Source organism: Artibeus jamaicensis, unplaced genomic scaffold (genome assembly GCF_021234435.1).
Source record: "Artibeus jamaicensis isolate MK-2021 breed Jamaican fruit bat unplaced genomic scaffold, CSHL_Jam_final contig_3328, whole genome shotgun sequence".
In the NCBI taxonomy this organism is placed as follows: Eukaryota; Metazoa; Chordata; class Mammalia; order Chiroptera; family Phyllostomidae; genus Artibeus; species Artibeus jamaicensis.
Window position 1 is genome coordinate 1 of NW_026521792.1, and position 20911 is coordinate 20911.

The following is a 20911-nucleotide window of genomic DNA, read 5'->3' on the forward strand; positions in this document are numbered from 1 at the left end:
CATTAGCCTGGCCCAGGCCTCTGGCTCTCCCGGGAACAGCCTCCCAGAGGTTACCAGCTCCCCAGCGTAGGCCTATGGGGCCTCTGGAACCAGCCCCCCACAGGTTACCCTCCAGGCCCTGGATGAGGCCTTTGGCCTCTCTTGAACCTGCCTCAACATTTAGCTTCATTGCACTGGCCCAGGCATCTTGCCTCCCCAGAAGCGAGCCCCCCCTCCAAGTGAGTCTCATTGCCCACGCCCAGGCCTGAGGCGTCGTCCATGGTTCAAGCCCCGCAGAAGTTAGCGCTGTAGCATCTGCCAGGGACTCCCTTGTCCTCCAGAATAGCTTCCGGGATGTTAGCCTCATTCTGGGCCCAGGCCTCAGCTGTGCCTGGGAACAGCTCCACGAATTTAGCCTCATCGCCCTGGCACATCCCACAGAAGTCCCCAGGAACAGCCCCCGGATTTTGGCACACTGACCCGGCTGAGGTCTCTGACATGCCCTGGAGCAAGCATCTCTCAGGTCAGCCTCCTGGCCCTGGCCCAGGCCTGCGACGCCCCCACTGCAAGACCCACGGATTTTGGCCACATCACCTTTGCCCAGGCCTCTGGCTTCCCCAGGAATAGAATAGTCCCCCAGAGGTTACCCTCATCACCCTGGCCCAGGCCTATGGCATCTCTGGAACACGCCCCTCCCCCCCCCGCCCCCCAAATCAGACTCCTTGTCCAGGCCCAGGACTCTGGCTTCCCAGGACAGGAGCACCCAGAGGTTACCACCACCCCGGCCCAAGTCTATGCTGTCTCCCGAACAAGCACGCCCCCCCCCAACATGTTAGCCTCATCACCCCAGACCAGGCCTTCAGCGTCCCTGGAACTCGCCACCACATATTAGCCTCATCGCCTGGGACCAGACCTTTGGCTTCCCCGGAACTAGCCCTCCCAGACGTTAGTCTCGTCACCATGGCCCAGACCTCCAGCATCCTTTGTCAAGTCAGGAAGGCGATATGTTCTTTTAGAAATGGCATCGGGGTAACTAAATAGCCATATGCAATCAGACAAATTTGGATCTCTTTTTTACACTGTATACCCGAAGAAATTCTAAATGGATCAGAGACAGAACATAAAAGAATGAAACGGTAAAAAATTATTTTACTTCCATAAAAAATTTAAAAAAATTTTTTCACCAACCGACATTTGTGTTCTAGAACTGCTACTAAAAATTGAGAGGAGGCCATCGGCCAATTAAAGGATACATTAAAAGGAGTAAATAATTAACAAAGTAGGGATGCAAATGTTTATTATTTCATGTAATTACTATGTCCTAAAAAGTAAAATATATTAAGATCTTCCAGGAGTGTAAGATTTCTTTTTTGTGAAGCTAGGTAAGTGGTTTCCACAGTCATTTAGGAAGACACATGAGTATAAATGAACAGGAAATCCTTGAGAACAAACAGGAATGAGGGGAAACTTACCTGCAGAGATTAGTCCTCACTTGCTGGATTGGAAAAAGATGTATCAACATAGTTCAGGGTGTGGGAACACGTAATCTCAAATACTGCTCATGGTACTTCAAAGTACTGCAATCCCAATGCAAGGGAACTTGATGATAGCCAGTTAAATATATATCCACGTGTCCTTTGTTTCAATAATCAGGTTCATAGGACTTCATCTCAGAGATATAGCAACAAATTACAAATTGTCCTATGTTCAAGGTTATTTATGGAGCACTATTTATTAGCTTTTATATTAGTAAAACTCTGGAACCTACTTAAGTATTCATCAATAAGGAAATAGTTAAAGACATTAGAGTAGACAGCTCAGTTGTCTGAGTGATTTTCAAAGGATATTATTACGGGAAATGAGAAAGGTACAGAACAATGTGTATAATGCTATCATTTATCTAAGCAAAGCAAAGGGCAGGATATGTGTGCATGCCTCTCTGTGTGTATGTGTGATTTTGTTTTTAGTTATAATCAACGAAGGATACACCAAGAAAAAACAAAGACACGATTACAAATGCGGGGGGGGGGAGAGAAAACAGAGTATACAATACAGAATGAAAGCTAGAGTGTTCTTAAAGTAACTATGTTGTGGTTTTGGTTTTAGAATCATCAAATAGAGTTCCAGCCCAGATGGAGATGTAGGTAGGAACCCTTCACCTCCTTGCACAACCAAAAGGAGAAAAACCACCAATCTGAAATCAATAAACAACCAGAAGTGCCACAGAATCAAACTGCATGGAACTCCGACAACCACGGAATTACAGAAACAACCAGACCAGTAAGGTGGCAGACAGAGAAACCACAGTGAGGTGGCAGACTGTGGGGGCGGGGGTGGCCATGGCATGGCAGCAGGCTGCACGGGAGGGGGGGGGGCGCTGACTTAAGGAGAAACTGAGACTCAGAGGTGGTTGTGGACTACGCTGCAGTAGGAGAAACTCCCAGTCTCGCTTGACAGTTTGTTGAAAACTGTGCTAGAGACCAGCAGGCAAGTTGCACTGTTCCCTCTTTGGCCCCTCCCCCACAGGCAGCACTGCAGCAAAGCAAAGGAGGGTTGCCCCGCCTGGGTGAATATGGAAGGCCCCGCCCCATTACAAATTATCACCCCCACCCCCCCAACCCCCATCCCCCACCCCCCCGCCGCCAGCAAAGAAATAGGGCCAAAATGAAAGAACAGTGCAAAACTTCAGAAAGAGAGCTAAGCAAGGAGGATATGGCCAACCTATCTGATGGAGAATTTAAAGCCCTGGTGATCAAAATGCTCACAGAACTGATTCAGCTTGGTCGAAAAATGAAAGATACCCAAAATGAAATAAAGCAAAATATTCAGGGAACCAACAGTGACAGGCAGGAAACCGGGACTCAAAGCAACGATTTGGAACAAAAGGAAGAAATAAACATCCAACTGGATCAGAATGAAGAAACAACAACCCCCCAAAATGAAGAGAGGCTGAGGACTCTCTGGGACAACCTGAAACGTTCCAATATCCGAATTATAGGGGTGCCAGAAGGAGAAGAGCAACAGCAAGACATTGAAAATTTATTTGAACGAATAATGAAGGAAAACTTCCCCAATCTAGTGAAGAAAATAGACTTTCAGAAAGTCCAGGAAGCCCAGAGAGTCCCAAAGGAGTCAGACCCAAAGAGGAACACGCCAAGGCACATCATCATTATGTTACCCAAGATTAAAGACAGAGAGACAATCTTCAAAGCAGCAAGAGAGAAGGAAAGAGTTACCTACAAAGGAGTGCCCATAAGGCAATCATCTGATTTCTCAAAAGAAATCTTGCAGGAAGGAAGGGGCTGGAAAGAAGTATTTGAAGTCATGAAAGGCAAGGACCTACATCCAAGACGACCCTATCCAGCAAAGCTATCATTTAGAATGGAAGGGCAGATCAAGTGCTTCCTGGATAAGGTCAAGTTAAAGGAGTTCATCATCACCAAGCCCTTATTATAGGAAACGTCAAAGGGACTTATCTAAGAAAAGGAAGACCAAAAACAGGAACAGTAAAATGACAACAAACTCACGACTATCAACAAATGAACCTAAAAAAATAAAAGAAAAACAACAAAAACAAAAACTAAGCAAACATCTAAATGGGAACAGAATCAGAGAAATGGGGATCACGTGGAGGGTTTTCGGTGGGGGGTGGGGAGGGAGGAATGGGGGGGAAGGTACAGGGAAGAAGCAGCATAACTGGCAGGCATTAAATAGAGAGGGAGAGGTCAAAAATGGTAACAAAAATAGGACACAGAGAACTCAAAGAACTTACCTGTAGAACCCATGGACATGAACTAAGGGTGGGGGGATGCTGGAGGGTTGGGGGTACAGGGTGGAGGAAGAATAAAGGGGGAAAATTGGGAAAACTGTAATAGCATAATCAACAAAATATAATTTTAAAAAAGAATCATCAAATAACTTAGAATGATAAAACAAAATTAACAAGACAAGCTGCAAAAATTAAAAACAAACATGATATAAATGGGCTGGAGGTTTTGGATCCAATGGCTGGGTTAATTCTGCAGAATTTAACTCTTTCAAATGAGTTCAGAGCATTGTAAGTTGAGTGTAGATCCCAAATGAGAAATACAAGGATGAAAAGAACCACAGTGCCTCTTACATGTCAGGCAATCATATCGCTGCTAATAATACCCCAACCATTGTTTTGAAATATATACGCATGCAAATATAATGAGAAAGAACAGGGAATAAGTAACTATGTGAATGGCTTAAACCACGGTGTGTAGGATAAAAGAAAATAGACAGGAATGAGTGCATCGGTCTTAGGTTTGAATGGAAACAGCAGGACCGCATGAAATAGCAGCATAAACTCATTGAGTATGAACTCAAATATCGGTAATGAGTCTCAGAAAAGTGTGTATTCCAGCTGTCCACTGCAAAGGCCTTGAAGCAAGGAACATACCAGTTGCGATAAGTATCCCTAGTGGCCACATTACAGGCTCTAAAAACAAACCAGAGCCCCTTGGAGAAATAGATGGTTCTGGATCTGGGGTGCGATATGGCGAAGATGTGTCTGGAACATCTTGTAGTGCCCCAAAGCTAGGCTATATGTTGAAGTTATGTCAAAAGGACTCAAGAGGCAGTGTGAAAGGGCTCGCAAATGTAGCGCAACGAATATTAATGGAATAATGAGCACAAGGATTTGAACTGCCAATGCAGTACCACCCCTGAGCATACTAAATACTAAAAAAATCACAAAAGGGTCCTTGGGCACTGTAAGTCACTGAAAATGGGTCAGCAACCCAGCACCCTGACAGGGAAAGAATAAAGCATTGATTCTAAGCTTTGTGTCTAAACCACATTTCAGGAAAATGAAAGAGTCCACAGCTATTCTTTATGGAAGAATTCCAAGCAATAAATGCAGAAAAATTAAAAGGTCAGAAAAATCACCATTTGCAACACCTAAAGAATTAATGAATCCAGGCAACAACCCTCACTGGCTGCTAAAACTATTATGTGAAGGCTGATTTGTCCAGTGAACATGCATTATGACTCTCCCGGGACAAGACCTGGGATACATCAGTTGCGTTATCAACATTACTAATACTACACCTTCCTGCACCCCCTCTTCATTCGTAATGAATGTGGAAGGCTAGTAACACCCGAAACGGCTGCTCGGTCTTCACAGCACAATGAAAAAAGACACGGAGACATCTGTGCCTCCTGATGGACTATGGTTGCAATAAGAAGTATGAAGCACCACCTATGACATATTACTGCCAAAGAGTCAAGCCTGAATTGGTGAAGCCTCAGGCTCTATCAGCTCAGAGTCAACACCAGCCACAAGAATGTGTTAAGAAACAAGGCAGGGGTGTGATCTGCCAGATCCAGGACCTCTGAAATTCAGTGACACAATGACCTAGTGTCTTCAACAAATCAACAAAAGAGAAAAGAGAAGGGAGATCTGATATGCAGTTTTAGAAAATATATATAAAACATGTCAAAGAAACACAGTCTGCACACCTTTCTTGCATTCTGATTTGCATGAGACTGATAGTGAAAAGACATTAAAAAATACAGGATGCGTACATTGCAAAAATGACCTCTGCGTCTTTAATACATGGGAATGTCAAATGTGCTACCTCTCTCCTCAGTTGTTAAAATAACTTTTTCCCAGTAAATGGGATTTACTTTAATTTTTTCCTCTTTCTTTTAATATATTTGTTTCAGGCGGGCTCTCAAAGGAAAGATGATGGAAAGAGTCCCTATACCAGCTTGGAACTTGGTTGAAGTGTCACCAGGTGCTTCTGAAGAAAGGAGGCTCACAAGAAGACATGGCACATTGTTGAGGAGGTTTGTCCTTGGTATGCAGTCCTGGCCCGTCCTTTTCCCCAGCGTCTGGCTAACTGTGGACCTCCTCGTCTGACCCTCAATCTCACAGGACCCTCCCACCTCCATCCATCCTCACACGGCTGCTTCTTCCGTTTTCTCCCTACCCCCTTCCCACATTCAGAACACACACACACACATTTTCAAACTTGTTGATTTTGTTTTAATCACCACCCTGCCTGTAAAAGGTGGAGTATGGATTGGCCTCTAACCAGCTAAAATAAAACATCGAACATGTTTTCAGTAATTTGCAATAAGAGTAAAGCTAACTAATTCCAAATATGTTCTGAGAGAATTTCATATCCATTAAATCACATGTTTCCAAATGAAGGTTTTAAATGTTGTCTTACACAAAAAAATGCCCACTACAAAAAAGTGTAAGAATTAATCAAGCTTCTAGATGAACATACAATGAAATAAATACCCATATACTCACCGAAACTCAAACTTGAAATAATTTTGTGGTTAATTTATCTACAGGGGTAGGTGTTGAAATATTTAAACAGTAAGAAGTTAAGCGTATGCATATGTTAATGAAACATTTTTAATGAATGCTAAGGGGAGGGGGTCACTTGATAGTAAAACAACAGCATTGAAATGACAGGTTGATGTCTTTGGGGAAATGACAGATTCACAAACCCATGTCTCAGCACTGATAGTTATGTCTTTTTCAGCTGTATTAATGCTGTCAGCCATTTTAATTCATTAGAGAATGCAAAGTCAAGTTGTTGTAACTTTTATAAGGCACTAGCATAGATTTTCTTCTAAAGTCTTACTTTAATGGGCTCTGTAACCTAGTGAGAAAACAAAAGGATACACGTATAAAGCAGATTTTGTATTCTTTATTCTTTTTTCCCCCATAAGGAAGAACGATGCAACATTCCATACTTGTGCTTTCCACCTTTGGGGATTATTGATACAGACTTGCTGGAGCCAAAACCTAAAATTAAGTCGACTTATTGCTAAAGGTGAATGGACAGTGTTAGGGAGAAAAAGTCTCCATTGCTACCAAAGGGCTGAAAGCCTGATACACATAACTGTGGAATTGCTGCTACCCACATAACTGTTTAGGATTCATTAACAGAAAAATGTTCTCGCACTTAACGGACAAGCGAGTGGTAAACAAGATGTACTGAGCTCAACTAGAAATTAGAAATTTGTAAATTAAACCACTGTAATGTAGCTACTGTTATACTCGTATCACGTAACTTTGGTGGTTCAAGTTCTTTCTTCATAATAGCAGGCACTGGACAGCCGCTCGAATATTTGCCAGTTCTTGCCGTTGCTGTTTCAGGAAAGGAAATATTATTTAGGCAACTGTTGTATACATTCTGGCAAACAAAATCCCCCAATGCTCACATCCCTCCTTAGTTCTTAATATGAAGTACACACGACTTACAACATCCACCATGATTTTCCTCGCCAATGCGGCCATTTCTTGTCTAAATTCTTTTCCTTCACAGGCATCAAGATAGTTCTGATTCTCCTCAAAGGCCCGCACATCCTAAAACAAAAGGACAAGTTCAGGTATGAGCCACCACTTTTCATCTCACATGCTAAACACGTGCAATTAAATTTCAAAACTAACAACTCTTTTTTTTAGATTTGAAGAGTGAGTTTATTTATTTATTTATTTATTTAGAGGGGGGGAGGGAGAAAGAGAGGGAGATGTGCCAGAGATACATCGATGGGTTGCCCCTCACACACCCCCAACCGGTAGCCTGGCCCACGACCCAGGCACGTACCCTGACTGGGAATCGAACCGGCGATCTTTTGGTTTGCAGGCTGGCACTCAGTCCACTGAGCTACACCAGCCAGGGCAACTAACAACTCTTAATAGTCACAGGATACTCATTATTTATTCCAAATAAAAATATTATAACTAATGAATGTAGATCAAAACATCCCGTTAACATTTTTTTAAAATTTCATAGTTACCACTGGAGAAGTGCAACGGTAGTACATTTTATTGGAAACAATGGGTTGATGAACAGTTAAAGTCAAGGTGGAGCAATGAAAGGCAAAAAAAAAAAAGAAAGATAAGAAGAAACAATGAGACAAAGGCTGACAGTCCCACATCATGAAATACCCTAATTTGAAAACTTCCTAATAAGCTTTGTAAACATCAGGTAACAATGTTCTCATAAGTGACTGTAATCAATATAACACGATTCCATTGGAGAGAATAAAATGATCTGTAATAGCACCTCTGATGGTCATGAAAAAGAAACATCTTCTAAATCTTTCCTCTTCATTCAACAAATAAGTCATCTAGTGCATCCTACACAAAAAGTACTCTGTTAAGTGCTGTGGGGGAACTGAAAAAGGAATACACTACCTCTTCCTTATTCCAGTGAGCATAAAACACATGTAAATAAAAATAACACCCAAAATTAAAATCTCATTTAAGTAACAATTAAGGCAACCACGTCTGACCGTGACTATGTAGTGAAAAATAAGATCGACTGTTATGTAGCTGGCATGAGAATGAGATTTCAGGAAAGGGAAGAAGGAATTAAAAGTGTTCTAGGGAAGCCCTGGCCGGCACGGCTCAGCTGGTTGGGGCAGTGTCCTGTAGACCAAACCAAAGGGTCGTGGGTTTGATTCTCAGTCGGGGCACATACCCAGGTTGCGGGTTCGATCATCATTCAAGGCACCTACGAGAAGGTAACCAATTGATATTCTCTTATTCTCTCTCACATCGATGCTTCCTTCTCATCCTCTGTCTCTCTCTCTCTCCATCTCCCCCTTCCTCTCTCTTCTAAAGCAATGGAAAAAAAATCTCCTCGGGTGAGGATAAAGAAAAAAATTCTTGGGGAAGAGCATAAGCAAGGGAAGTAATGGTTAGTTCAGAGAAAACATCTGCTCTGGAGGGGTGGGAGAAAAGAAAGAATGTAAGTATGAAACTAGAAAGGGAGTCTTGTTATGGGGCAGACCTTGAATTCCACCTGAGAATTTAAAATGGGAAGCTAATGACAGGTTTTCAGGATGGGAGACATACGTTTTGGAAGATGACGTTGCAGAACTGCGAAGAATGGACTGGAGAGGAGAGAAATCAGGTAAGAATTTAACAGTACAAGCTAGGAATGATGAGGTCCTGAACTCGGGAAGCAGCAGTGGGAACTTAAAGAAAGAAGGTAAAGCACAATTGCAGCGACATCTTCTCAGGCAGCAGTGTCAGCAGCTGCTCCTTGAGTTTCGCTATGCTGCACAAGGATGACAAGAAGAAGAAAGATGCTGGAAAGTCGGCCAAGAAAGACAAAGACCCAGTGAACAAATCTGGGGGCCAGGCCAAAAAGAAGTGGCCTGAAGCCAAAGTTCAGGACAAGCTCAATAACCTCGTTTTGTTCAGCCTGGTCTAGGTTATTGCTACATGTGACAAACTCCGGAAGGAACTTCCCGACTAAAAGCTTATAACCCCAGCTGTTGTCTCTGAGCAACTGAAGCTCTGCAGTTCCCTGGGCAGGGCAGCCCTTCACAGGCTCCTTAGTGAAGGACTTACTCAACTAGTTTCAGAGCACAGAGCTCAAGGAATTTACACCAGAAGCAGCAAAGGTGAGGATGCCCCAGCTGTTGGTGAAGATGTGTGAACAACAGGTCCCACCAGCTATACATTTTTGAAAAATAAAACTTTATTAAATCAGTTTTTTTTAAAAGGTACAATCACAGAGGTAAAAAAAATCCAGGGCCTAGTAGTAACTGGATGGGAAGGATGAGGGACTCCAGAGCAGTCAGAGACGACACTAAAGTTCCACCTCCGAGTGCTGACACTTAGTGATAATCTGTGGAAGAAGTCCTCCTTAGCACTCTATCCAATCTTCACACCCATTAATAACTGGTTCCCAGGGAGCAACAGAGCAACGTGTTGTCTACTTGGGAACACTTGTAAGATAGCTGTTTCATAGATATACTTCTAAAGTGCCAAGAGAATACTTATTTTAAAACCCCTTTACCACTTTACTTAAACCATCGCAAGTAGTTTAGAAGAGTGACATAGTAACATGTATGTGAACAAGTTTAATAAAAAGAACATCCCATCCAAAAAAGAAGGGGGTAGATCCAGGATTCTACCACCTCCTAAGTAACTACGTATCTGTATAAAGCAGAGGATAATGTCATGAGGACAATCTGCTCCTGTGAGAATGAGACAGTACATGATTCTCAATTCCTAAACTCTTTGCCCTCCTGAGGCTTTTGTCACACCACCAGGCATCTGGATGGGCCTTCTCCCGTGACTGGAAGTTTGCGTGTAAAGCCACTCTTAGTCACGATAGGAATTCTAACAGCAAATGTGCCATAAGACACTCATATGATGTACTTGAAAATAAAAGAGGTATTCGATCATTACAACCGCTACTTCGCATTTTACATAGACCAGTGAGGCAACAGAAGTAAAGGGCGCTGGAACCTAATCACAGACTTTTTGTGATCCACAATATAGTCGTTGCTAATCTCCTGAAAAAATGATCATTGAATACAAAATTATGATTAAAGCATCACTTGAAATCACAATATCTCTATTTCTAGGTAATATTCCCATGTTATCACTTCTTGTTTAATAACGTCCGTCACACGCCTCTTAATAAATCCTACGGAGAAAAATAAAGTTAGCAATAACGTTAAACCGAGAACAGTAAGTCCAAATGGAAAATAGCTACGAATTTAAAATGCATAACCAAAATTTTGTTCTCCTAAATTATGAAACGATTCAACTTCTACTTCAAAACAGACATTATGCTTTATGAGAATGTATTGTGTTACCAAATCCAACAGACCTTTAAGAACTGGTCATGTAAGTTTTTAATTTTTTTCAGTCTCTGGCTCTGAACAGTTTTAGCTTTTCGAAAAAGATCTTGTTGCTTGTGGAACAAAATCTGCAAGTGGAAAAGGAAAAAGCTGAGATAAAATGTGGTTAATGTAATCGCTAGCAAAACATAATTCTGCATTTAGTTAAAAGGATTGTTCAAGTCAGCACTTTTAACAGATTCTGTGTTACCTTTTCTATAACACAGCCCAGACATTTGTGCTCACCAGTAAAATAGGAAAAAAAAAAAAAGAAAAGAAAATACCAAACAAACCCCACAGTAATAGTATACACCAGTCCTCGAGAAGAAAATTTCCCTTCTTACCCGTATTCAAAACATGAGTCTTATCAGGAACCATATATAGTTATTAAACACAATAATTCCCAGTAGCTTCAAAGCCCACATAATGGCCCTTACAATCAACTCTTTAGCAAAACTAAGTGAAAACTATGCAACCGTCCTACTTAGAATTTTGGTGGAAAAAAATTCTTTCCTCACAATATTCAAAGCACATAATAATTACTGGTCATTCAACATCCACACAGATGACTCTTCCAATAACGCAGACCTTTGAGTCCTTTGACCTCATCTCCAGAAACAATTTTGTCTTCTTCCCTACTTTAGCCATTTACTGACATGTCTGTACCCTAGACTCTGCCATCCCCAGCAACTGCAATACCTTGATAGTGTGAAGGAGAGCAGCCTTACATAGGAACTGTGTGTCAGGTCATGTCCGGAAAATTTTTTAGTGAATGTATTATATATAGGACCTCATTTATCCTCAAAACAAACCTATATGATGTAGGGACTCTTATTATGCCCCTTCAGAGATGAGGACACTGAGACACGGAGATACCTAATCTGCCCGTGGCGCCACAGCTAGCCATTAATTAGTCCGTCGATCAGAATTGGATCCCAAACATTATTATGGTTCCATGGCCCAGGGTCTGGACCACTCTATACTATATGCTTTTTTGCTATTTCCTCCAACATTCGTCCTCTACTTCCCTATGTTTCTTGCTCATTCCCTTTCCCACTACAGCTAAGTACTTATCAAGAACTCTTTTCACTGCCTCCTATCTCGTCCCATGCCTTCACTTTCCTCCTTCCTGGCTAAATGCCGTGGTCGACCACAAACCTACACCTTTGCATGTATTCCTCATCCCCTTCTCACTCTGTCCATGTGCCTGTATAAAGCCCACCCTGAAGAATTCAACCCCCCAGCTGCTCTGCCACAGCACTGCACGCTAGTCTCAGGATGGACTCAAATCACGATGACACTAACCTAAGTTGGGCCCAGGAAACATTTCCACACCTTGTCCTCTGCCCTCAAAAAGCAACACTTCCTCCACTATCCTTCCCCCTCAGTGTGATCAGGTGAGCCCATTAAGAGCGACCCCATGCCCCAACCACAGTGACTGGTTCAGGAATGAGCAAATGATCCAAACTGGGTGAGTGATACTCCTCCGGAGGACTTTCCTGCCAATGACCGTGTCAGTCCACCGGGGCCAGTAACCTGCTGGTCAATCTAGGATTGGAAGTCGAGATTCTGACCCCCTGGGGAGAGCCTGAAAGGAGCTGGAGACAGAGCCCACATGACACTGCCCGAGCAACCTTTTCCCAGCCGAATCCAGATTTGCCTGGATTCGGCTGGGAAATCCAGGCAAACTCACCTTGACTTCTTGAGATAAAGCCAGGCATTTCCTCTCTCTTGCACTCTGGCAAATTTTTGTTACTTGGAACTACGAGAATCTCAGCCAAGAGAGGAAATAAAGACCAAGGCCTTTTCAGAGCATGGTGGATGCCTGCACTGCTCCGATTTTCTCCTATCGGGGCCCAACCACATAGCCACATAGCCAGCAATGGGAACGGGACCCTGGCTCAAGTCTATGGGGGTCTGAGACATGGCCAGGCTCTCTACTGCTGCTTGAGACTTGCTTACAACAAGCTAACTATAAAGCCAAGCCTGATACCGACAATCAGTTTTTCTTCTTCTTTCTTGGTTTTCTGCGCAGCTCCATGCCACTCCCAAAACAAAGTCAGAAACTTCTCGTGATATTCACGGTAAAACTTCAGCCTGTAAAACATAATCGTGAGCACTGTCATACTTCATATCGCTAAGAAAAAAAGCAAACGCATCCCAAACAAAGTTGATTTGACAAAATTCACACCGCGCGGGGAGAAGGGAGTAAGAGGAGCGGGAATCTTCTGATGGGAAACAGAAAAATGAAATGCATGATTTACTGTCCTTCCAAGACTATCAGTCCCTAACTGGCTAAGAGGGAAGCTATCTCACACGCCTTCGCTCTTGAAAACAAAGGAAGATTTATTTGTTTTATAAGTTTTCCAGGAAACTGCACCGTATCTACAAGGGGTTGGGACAGTTTTGTCTTACTAAATAACAGATAGGTTGTGCTATGATAAATAAACTCATAGCAGATATCATATACAATGTTTCCAAACTGGAACATTTCACTTTTTTACCCGCTTTGGCACAATAAAGATTTTGTACACGTGGAGAATAAACCCACCTCAGGTGAATTATTTGCAACATATGATTAATTTTTTTTCCTTCAGTGAACATAGTTAAATAGCATGACACATTTATCTTTTACTCAGCATATTCCTGGAATGACCATACACACGCGCATGCGCGCGCGCGCGCACACACACACACACACACACACACTTCTTTAGTAGCAAAAAGACATGACTGATGTGAATGGGGAAAAAGGTCATCTTTTTTAAAAAAAATTCTATTTATGCATTTTTAGAGAGAAGGGAAGGGAGGGAGAAAGAGAGGGAGAGAAACCTTGATCGGCTGCCTCTTGTACGTGGCCCTGACCGCGACCGGACCCGCAACCCAGGCATGTGCCCTGACCAGGAATCCAACTAGTAACCTCTCGGTTTGGGGGAGGACACCCAACCAACAGAGCCACACCAGTCAGTCACGGTGGGGAAAAGGTCATCTTTATTGACCTCTAGATAATACGTCTCAAATTCAATTAAGGGATGTGTGTCTATAGGAATAATGGATTTCTTTTTTGCTTTGAGAAAAAAATAGGGCCAAATATTATTTTTTGATGGAGACTTCAATGAATAAAAACAATAGTATTATTAAGTAATCTGTAGCCACGAATACCAAGAAGGGATACAAAGGTTCTGCCTCTGAAAAACCAACATCCTTACCTCTGCTCTTGCCGTTTTTTCACGGCATTCCCAAGTTTCTGGTTAATGGCTCTGAGGACAGCATTGGTTTCTGTCACGAATTGTTTTCTCCTTGCACGAAGAACCTTTTTCACGTCTTCTGCTTAAACATACATGTGTATTAACATATTTACCAAACTGCATAAGAAGGGTCCCAAAGACAGCCTTTTATTTCCTGCTGAGGAAACAGCTATGAGGGCTAATTCTTACTACATTTATAACATAGCGCCCGACTGAAAGGACCCTCTTAGATGGACACTGTTGGGTCTTGTTATACAAAATGCGCAAAATTACTCAGTTTAAAAAGTCTCCCGCAGAGATCAAAATCATTTTTAAATCTGAGAAAATTATTTTAAAAGGTATTCAGAGAAGCTTTTAAATATATCTGGCTTAAAGGGAAAGAAAGACCGTGCCTAGTTTGAGGAAATCAGTGTTATTCAAGAACACATCCTAAACATCTTTATGTAATTTTCACCAAAAAAAGGGCTCCACTGTATAAAATTTCTAAGACCTGGAATAATGCTTTCATACACACATGATTTTATGTTATGGGTCTACCATCAAAAATCATTTCCAGTAATCGGAAAGGAGCTACGAGATTACACAAGTAACGTATACACTCAGATTACCATGTATATCACTATCAGTTTATGACACAGCTCACCAAACAGACACCTCGGCACCACCAAATAGAGCAAAGACTTCAGAAAATACCTGCTAGCAGGAAAGATCCACAAAGAGGACTCAAAAGTTAATTCGGACTCTTCATTAAGAGTCTTGTCCTGTAAGCCAGTTGATGTAACTGATATCTTGACAGAACAATTTAAAACTTTTATGTTTATGGTTCTGCTCGTACATCACTAGCATGCTAGCAAATGTGCCTCTAGTTCTCCACTGCAGGGTTTATTCATGTAAATGGAACAATAAAGACCTGTTCTACAGGCATCAACTTAAACTTCTGCATGGTGTATCACTTACTCTGCCAGACCGAGTGGAAGGGAAATTATTTCACGCAAATTCTTCCAAAATCGCACAGCTCATCAAATGTACCCATGTGAAAAATAAAAGCATCACTCTTAACTCACCACTGGTAGCCCAATTCTCTCCACGTCCACAAAAAAGGGGGGGAAACTAAGGAAATCCATAAAGCCAAATCACACTAAATACTGATTGTACCTAAGAACAAGGCATTAAATGACAGTCTCGCAGACCACTAACATCTCCCATTGTAAACGATATACAGTTTGGAACAATTTACTTTTCTTACACTATCTCCTCTTATCATACCTCGAAATCTTTCCGGCATATTCTGTAATGCATTCCTGTAAAGAAATTACATTAAGTTTTAGTGATGGGTATGTAAAATGCCACGCTTGTTTTGGAGGTGAAAATGCAAACAAAATTTTTTTGGGGGGTGGCATCCCCAATTTTCTGGTTAATGGCTTTGAGGGCAGCATTGGTTTCTGTTACAAATCATTTCTCTCTTTGCACAAAGAACCTTTATCAAGTTTCCTGCATTAAGCGTGCGCGCGCGCGCGCGCACACACACGTAATGTTGAAATGATTTTTCCTGCTTGTTTAAGACAGTATGAGCAACAAGATTATTTGCTTCCCTTTTCCTGCTGTGCAAACTTTCTGTGACCGGTACCCCCGTTCTAAATTCTGTCGCTCTGTAAGCTTTTGTTAGGGTGTCGAAGAACCAAGCAGCAAAAGTTTCTGTTTACCAAAATGCATAAGAAGGGTCCCAAAGACAGCCTTTTATTTCCTGCCGAGGAAACAGCTATGAGGGCTAATTCTTGATACATTTATAACATAGCGCCCAACTGAAAGGACCCTCTTAGATGGACACTGTTAGATCTTGTTATAGAAAACTACTGTTTAAAAGTCTCCAAAATGCCAGGCCAAGTGTTTTACATACAATTCTTGTTACCTGAGCCGACCTTGGTTTTTCTATGGGGCAAGCAAAAATGTCTGTAAACACATTACCCCATACTTCTCCCAAAGACTCCTAGACCAAAACCGTCTCCTCCATCGCTGTCAATCAGTTCACTGCTTTCTGCATCGAAACAGAAAATGGGGGAAATTATTAAAATGAATTTAGTCATTTCTTTGGGTAAACTGTTCACGGAGAAATCTCCTCACTGTGGAGCGTTTTAGGTTTTTTGCCACCCAAAGTTTTTAAGGCAGGCCTATGAAGCAATCGTGAGCGTGCAAGTTAGATGGAAATAATAGGTCAGGGACCAGGACCATGCTACAAAAACGCTGTTGCAAGCCTTTCAGGGTTAATGTCAGAGCCAACCCTGTAGCGCACATCAGCTGTTTTGGACAAGAGGAGCTGCTGTGTCAGCTTCTGTCATCCCGCTTGGGGGTATGAGGTTCAAGTGGGCAACCTGCGGGATGCAAAACTGCCTCCCACACACGTGGGTTTTACCCATTTACAACGTCAAGGAGTCAGAAGCAGGGACCTGAGGGACACATTCCCAGCCCCCTGTGCTGTATCTGCAAAGGCTTCAGAGAGACGGTACCTTTGGGAACCTCTGCCGACTCTCTTCTTCCCTGTCTCCCAGAGTCACAGGCTGCCCTAGCCTGGTCCCCCAACAGGGCCTTCAACTCTCTCTTCAGGCGCGTCCTCCCAGATGGTACCATCCCAGCATCTGTCCCAGCATCTGTCCCGGCATCTTGCGGCAGTGACGCCTCTCCTGCACCTGGTGCGCGACAACGCACTCTACAGGAACAAGGACACAGTCAGTGCACAGTGCCAGGCAAGAGACCTCTGCACAGACCAGAGCATGCATGTGCCGGCGTGCCTCTTGTCTGACCAGGAGGGGACAGAGCAGGTGGGGGTACCCGACCCTCTCCATCCCGGCCTGTGATGGAGGGCTGGCACGTGCCCTGGGACATCTGACATCAGCACTCTCTGCCAGACTCTTCCCCTATGCTGGGACAGCGGCCATCTCTACCCCTCTGTCCTCGCGGGGCAAAGTGCTGGCCGAGAGGCTTGGCCCTGGGCATGATGAAATTGTCCCTCCCCATGGACAGAGAATAAGCCTTTCTATACCTGTCCTGGGGCAGTCACTGGTCATGGAAAGCCTACCTTCTGAACCCCAGGAAGACCTCAGAGGACGCAACTGTCCTGCTAGGCAGACGGCCCCAAGGGACAGATTTGGATTCCCACGGCCCCTGTGCACACGCTGGGACCCTCCCAGGACTCGGGGATCCTCACACCTTCTCCTTGCCCTGCCGACTCTGCCCTCAGGGGGTCTCTCCTTCTGTTCCATCCTGCCAGCCACAGGGGACCCTCGGCAACATCACCCATCGCCCAGCACGTGGTTTCTGACCCGCGGATTCAGGTCCCCGAGAGAACCTCACTGTAGAGGTTAGCCTCCTTGCCACAGCCCAGACCTCTGGCGTCCCCTGGAAGAAGACCCTGAGAACTTAGCCTCATTGTCCCGGTTTTGGCCTGGGGGTCCCCGGAACAAGCCCCCCAGAGGGTAACCTCATCACCCGGGCCCAGGCATCCACCATGCCCACAAACAGGCCCCCAGAGTTTAGCCTTATTGCTGTAGCCCCAACCTCTGCGGTCCCAAGAACAAGCCCCCCAGAGGTTACCCTCAAAGCCTGGTCTAGTCCTCTGGTGTCCCCCTCAACAAGCCCCCCCCCCCCGGATGTTAGACTCATCTCCCTGGCCCGGGCCTCTGGCATCTCCAGGAACAGCCCCGAGTAGGTAAGCCTCATCAGCCAGACCCAGGCCTCTGGTGTCCCTGGAGGAAGCCCCCCAGAGTTTAGCTTCGTTGCCCCGGCCCAGGCCTCTGCTATCTCCTGAACCACCCCCAGACCTCAGCCTCATCACCTCAGCCCGTCCTTTGGTGTCCCCGGAACGAGACCCTCAGAGGTTAGCCTCATAACCCTTACCAGGCCTCCAGCATCCTCAGAAACAGCCCCCCCCCACCGACCCCAGAGTTTAGCTTCATCAACCTGGCCCAGGCCTCGAGGATCCCTTGGAAAAAGCCCCCCAGTATTTAGCCTCATTGCCTCAGACCAGAACTCTGGCATCCCTGGGAACAGCCCCGCAGACGTTACCATGGTCCTGGCCCACGCCTATGGAGTCTTGGGGACAAGGCCCCCATAAGTTAGACTCATCGCCCCAGAACAGGCCTTTGGCGTTTCTGGAACAAACAAAACACAAATTAACCTCATCACCCTGGACTAGGCCTTTGGCAGCCGTGGCACAAGCCCCCAAGAAGTTAGCCTCATCACCCTGACCAGACCTCTGGTGTTCCCCAAAATAGCCCCCAGAGTTCAGCCCCATTGCGCTGGCCACCAAGGGCTCTGGCATTCACGGGAATAGCCCCCCAGAATGTATCCTCATTCCCCAAGGTCAGGCATCAGGCACCCCGGGATCAAGCCCCCAAGAGGTTAACCTCATCCTCCAGGCATCCCCAGGAACAGACCCCCAGAGATTAGCCTCATCACGACAGTCCAGGCCTCTTTCACCCCAAGGAACAAGCCTCCCACCAGCTAGTCTCATCGCCCTGGCCCTAGTCTGTGGTGTCCCTAGTATAAGTCCCCCAGAGGTCAGCCTCATTGTCCTGGCCCAGGACGATGGAGTTTTGGGAACAAGCCTCCCACAGGTTAGACTCATCACCCAAGACCAGCCCTTTGGTGTGCATGCAACAAGCCCCCAAGAAGTTAGCTTCACTGCCCTGGACCAGAGCTCTGGCTTCCCTGGCACCAACCACCAGAGGTTACCATCACCCTGGCCCAGGCCTCTGGCATCGCTGGAAACAACCCCCCAGGTGTTAGCCCCACTACCCTGGCCCGGGCCTTTGGTGTCCCTGGAACACCCACCCAGATGTTAGCCTCATAGCCCTGGCCCCAAGCCTCTGCTATCCGCCCCCCTCCCCAAACTCCCAGAATTTAGCCTCATCACCCAGGCCTAGGCCGATGGGTCCTGAAAAAAGGCTCCCAGACATTAGCTTCATGTCCCTGGCCCATCCTTTGTTTGGCGTCCCCAGAATGAGACCCTCAGAGGTTAGCTTCATTATTCCCGGCCCAGGCCTCTGGGTTCCTCTGGAACAGCCTCCTAGATGTTAACCTCAGCACCCTGGCCCAGGCCTTTGGCGTCCCCGGGAACAGCCACCCCCTCCCCAGAGGTTAGCCTCATTGCCCCGGCCCCCACCTCTGGCACTGTGGGAACAACCCCCCAGGGCTTAGCCCCATTGTCCCAGCCCAGGCCTCTGACGTCCCCCAGAACGAGATCCCCAGAGGTTAGCCTCATCACGCAACCCAGGACTAGTGCTTTCCCTGGAACAAGATCCCAGAGGTTTGCCTCTCTGCCCCAGCCCAGGACTCGGGCCTCCCAGGAAGAAGCCCCCCCAGATTTTGCCTCATCTCCCCTGCCCAGACCTCTGGCATCCCCAGGAACAGCCCCCGGGAGATTAGCCCCCACCCCGCGGCCCAGGCCTCCCGCGTCCCAAGAACAAGACCCCCGACCCCCCTCCCCCGCCCCGCCTTCATGGGCCCGGCCCCAGCCTCCACGGGAACATCACCCCAAATTTGGCCTCGTAGCCCGGGTCCCTTGTTGCTGGCACCTGGGAGAACATCATCTCACAATTCGGACCCATCACCAGGGCTCGGCCTCCGACCTATGCCAAGGGCCGCTCAGAAATATTACCTCACAGGTAGGGTCGTCGCCCGGCCCCACCCCGCGCGGCCCCCCCCCCCCCGCCCCCGTCGAGTCTGAGGAGAACCAGATGGCCACACGGTATCCACAGGCCCGTCTCCCCACTCGCCCGCCCTTCCTGGGCGTCTTTCCGTGGGCCCCACAATCCACGCCCGGGGTCCCTCGATCTCTCTGTCCCTGTCCAGGCGTACCGCGACCACCCCTCCGCCATCTCTACGAAGGTCCTCTCAGCGCTTCTGGGCGGCCGTTAGCCTGTGTGGGAGTGACGCTGATTGGCTGGCACAGTGCGCATGCGGGAGGCGGGGCCTCCGCCGACCCAAGCAAGCACGCGGAAAGTTTGTCCTCTAGGCGGGTGGAGCCCGGCCGGGGGACTTCTCGCGCTTCCGGTCACATGGACACGTCACGGGTCTTTTTCCTGGCATGTCGCCCAAGGATACAGGAGTGTGGACCAACTACTGGTCAAGCCTCCACCTTCCTGGTGAAGGGGAACTTACCAATTCCTACTCAGTCCACCTCCTGGTGTCCTTGCCACCCACCACCTTCTCCTTGCAGGGGAATAGCCCTCCTCCTGAGCGCTCTGCGTGAACCGCCCCCTTCCTTTTGCTAGGTGTTAAAAAATGAAAAACGTGTGTCCGTGTCCTTAAACGTCGCCGCTGACTGTTGCGTCTGGGTATTACGATACATTGTACCGCATTATGTATGGTATCCTGCCGCCTTTTTTACCCAACATTGTGTCACGGAAAGTGCTTACATTATTACATGTAGCCATCCTGCTGCCTCAGTTCATTTGTCCATTTTCTCATCCATGGACATCTCGATCCATACTTTCCACTGTATAACCTTTACAAGCAGTGATGCTAGGAACAGGCTAATGTCCGTCACAGGTGCTAAACATTTTGCAGGGTTTCCGAGGAGTGAGATTGCGGGCTCACAGGCTAGGAATTGTGTCCAGCCGACGACCCCCACCCACAGTTTGAGTTCTGATTGGGCTGTATACCCACCAATACAAGGGATAATCAGATTTCTTAACCTTTCCATTTCAGCGAGTGTTCAGTTACATTTGGGCGGGGTCTTCTTCTGCGCCTCTCCAAGCACTAAGAAGACAGGTCTTTCGAAGAACCTCCTTGTCAGTCATTTTAATGTGCTTTTCCGTTACATGTCCTGACTTTTTTCAATCGCATAAGGATGCATTTCTTGCCGTTTGGTTGGAGGCGCTTCATCCGTCCCAGATATCAATCATCACGACAGTGTTTGTGTTTAACGGTAATAAAAAAAATAAATAATGCCAATTTTACCGTTTTTCGGTGTACAGTTCAGTGAGTAGCACTGAGGGCACCCTCGTTGTTGTACAACCATCACCGCCATCCACCTTTGGAAATGTCTCATC

The 20911-nt window shown here is 45.9% G+C and overlaps 1 protein-coding gene and 1 pseudogene across 1 annotated transcript; one reads left to right on the forward strand and one right to left on the reverse strand.

Annotated features, from left to right (window-relative positions):
- Positions 1 to 7060: 7060 nt before the first annotated feature.
- Positions 7061 to 19735, reverse strand: LOC128627213 (synaptonemal complex protein 3-like). The gene is made up of 9 exons (XM_053664058.1): positions 19716 to 19735; positions 16367 to 16566; positions 15828 to 15897; positions 15129 to 15163; positions 13824 to 13941; positions 12612 to 12711; positions 10605 to 10703; positions 7229 to 7333; positions 7061 to 7114 (listed from the first exon to the last, which is right to left on the reverse strand). Exons 1-9 carry the CDS (start codon positions 19733 to 19735, stop codon positions 7061 to 7063), a joined length of 801 nt encoding a protein of 266 aa, XP_053520033.1.
- LOC119053068 (40S ribosomal protein S25-like) lies at positions 9033 to 9419 on the forward strand (annotated as a pseudogene).
- Positions 19736 to 20911: the final 1176 nt, after the last annotated feature.

Bases quoted from the DNA above. Each gene is read 5' to 3' on its own strand.
- LOC128627213 (XM_053664058.1), bottom strand. From the start codon at position 19,735: ATGGCGGAGGGGTGGTCGCG. The intron at 15,164-15,827 runs GTAATGTGTTTA...ATTTCTTTACAG, and splicing joins GTCTTTGGGAGAAGTATGGG to GAATGCATTACAGAATATGC. The intron at 10,704-12,611 runs GTCGGTATCAGG...TTCCACTTGCAG, and splicing joins AAGAAGAAGAAAAACTGATT to ATTTTGTTCCACAAGCAACA.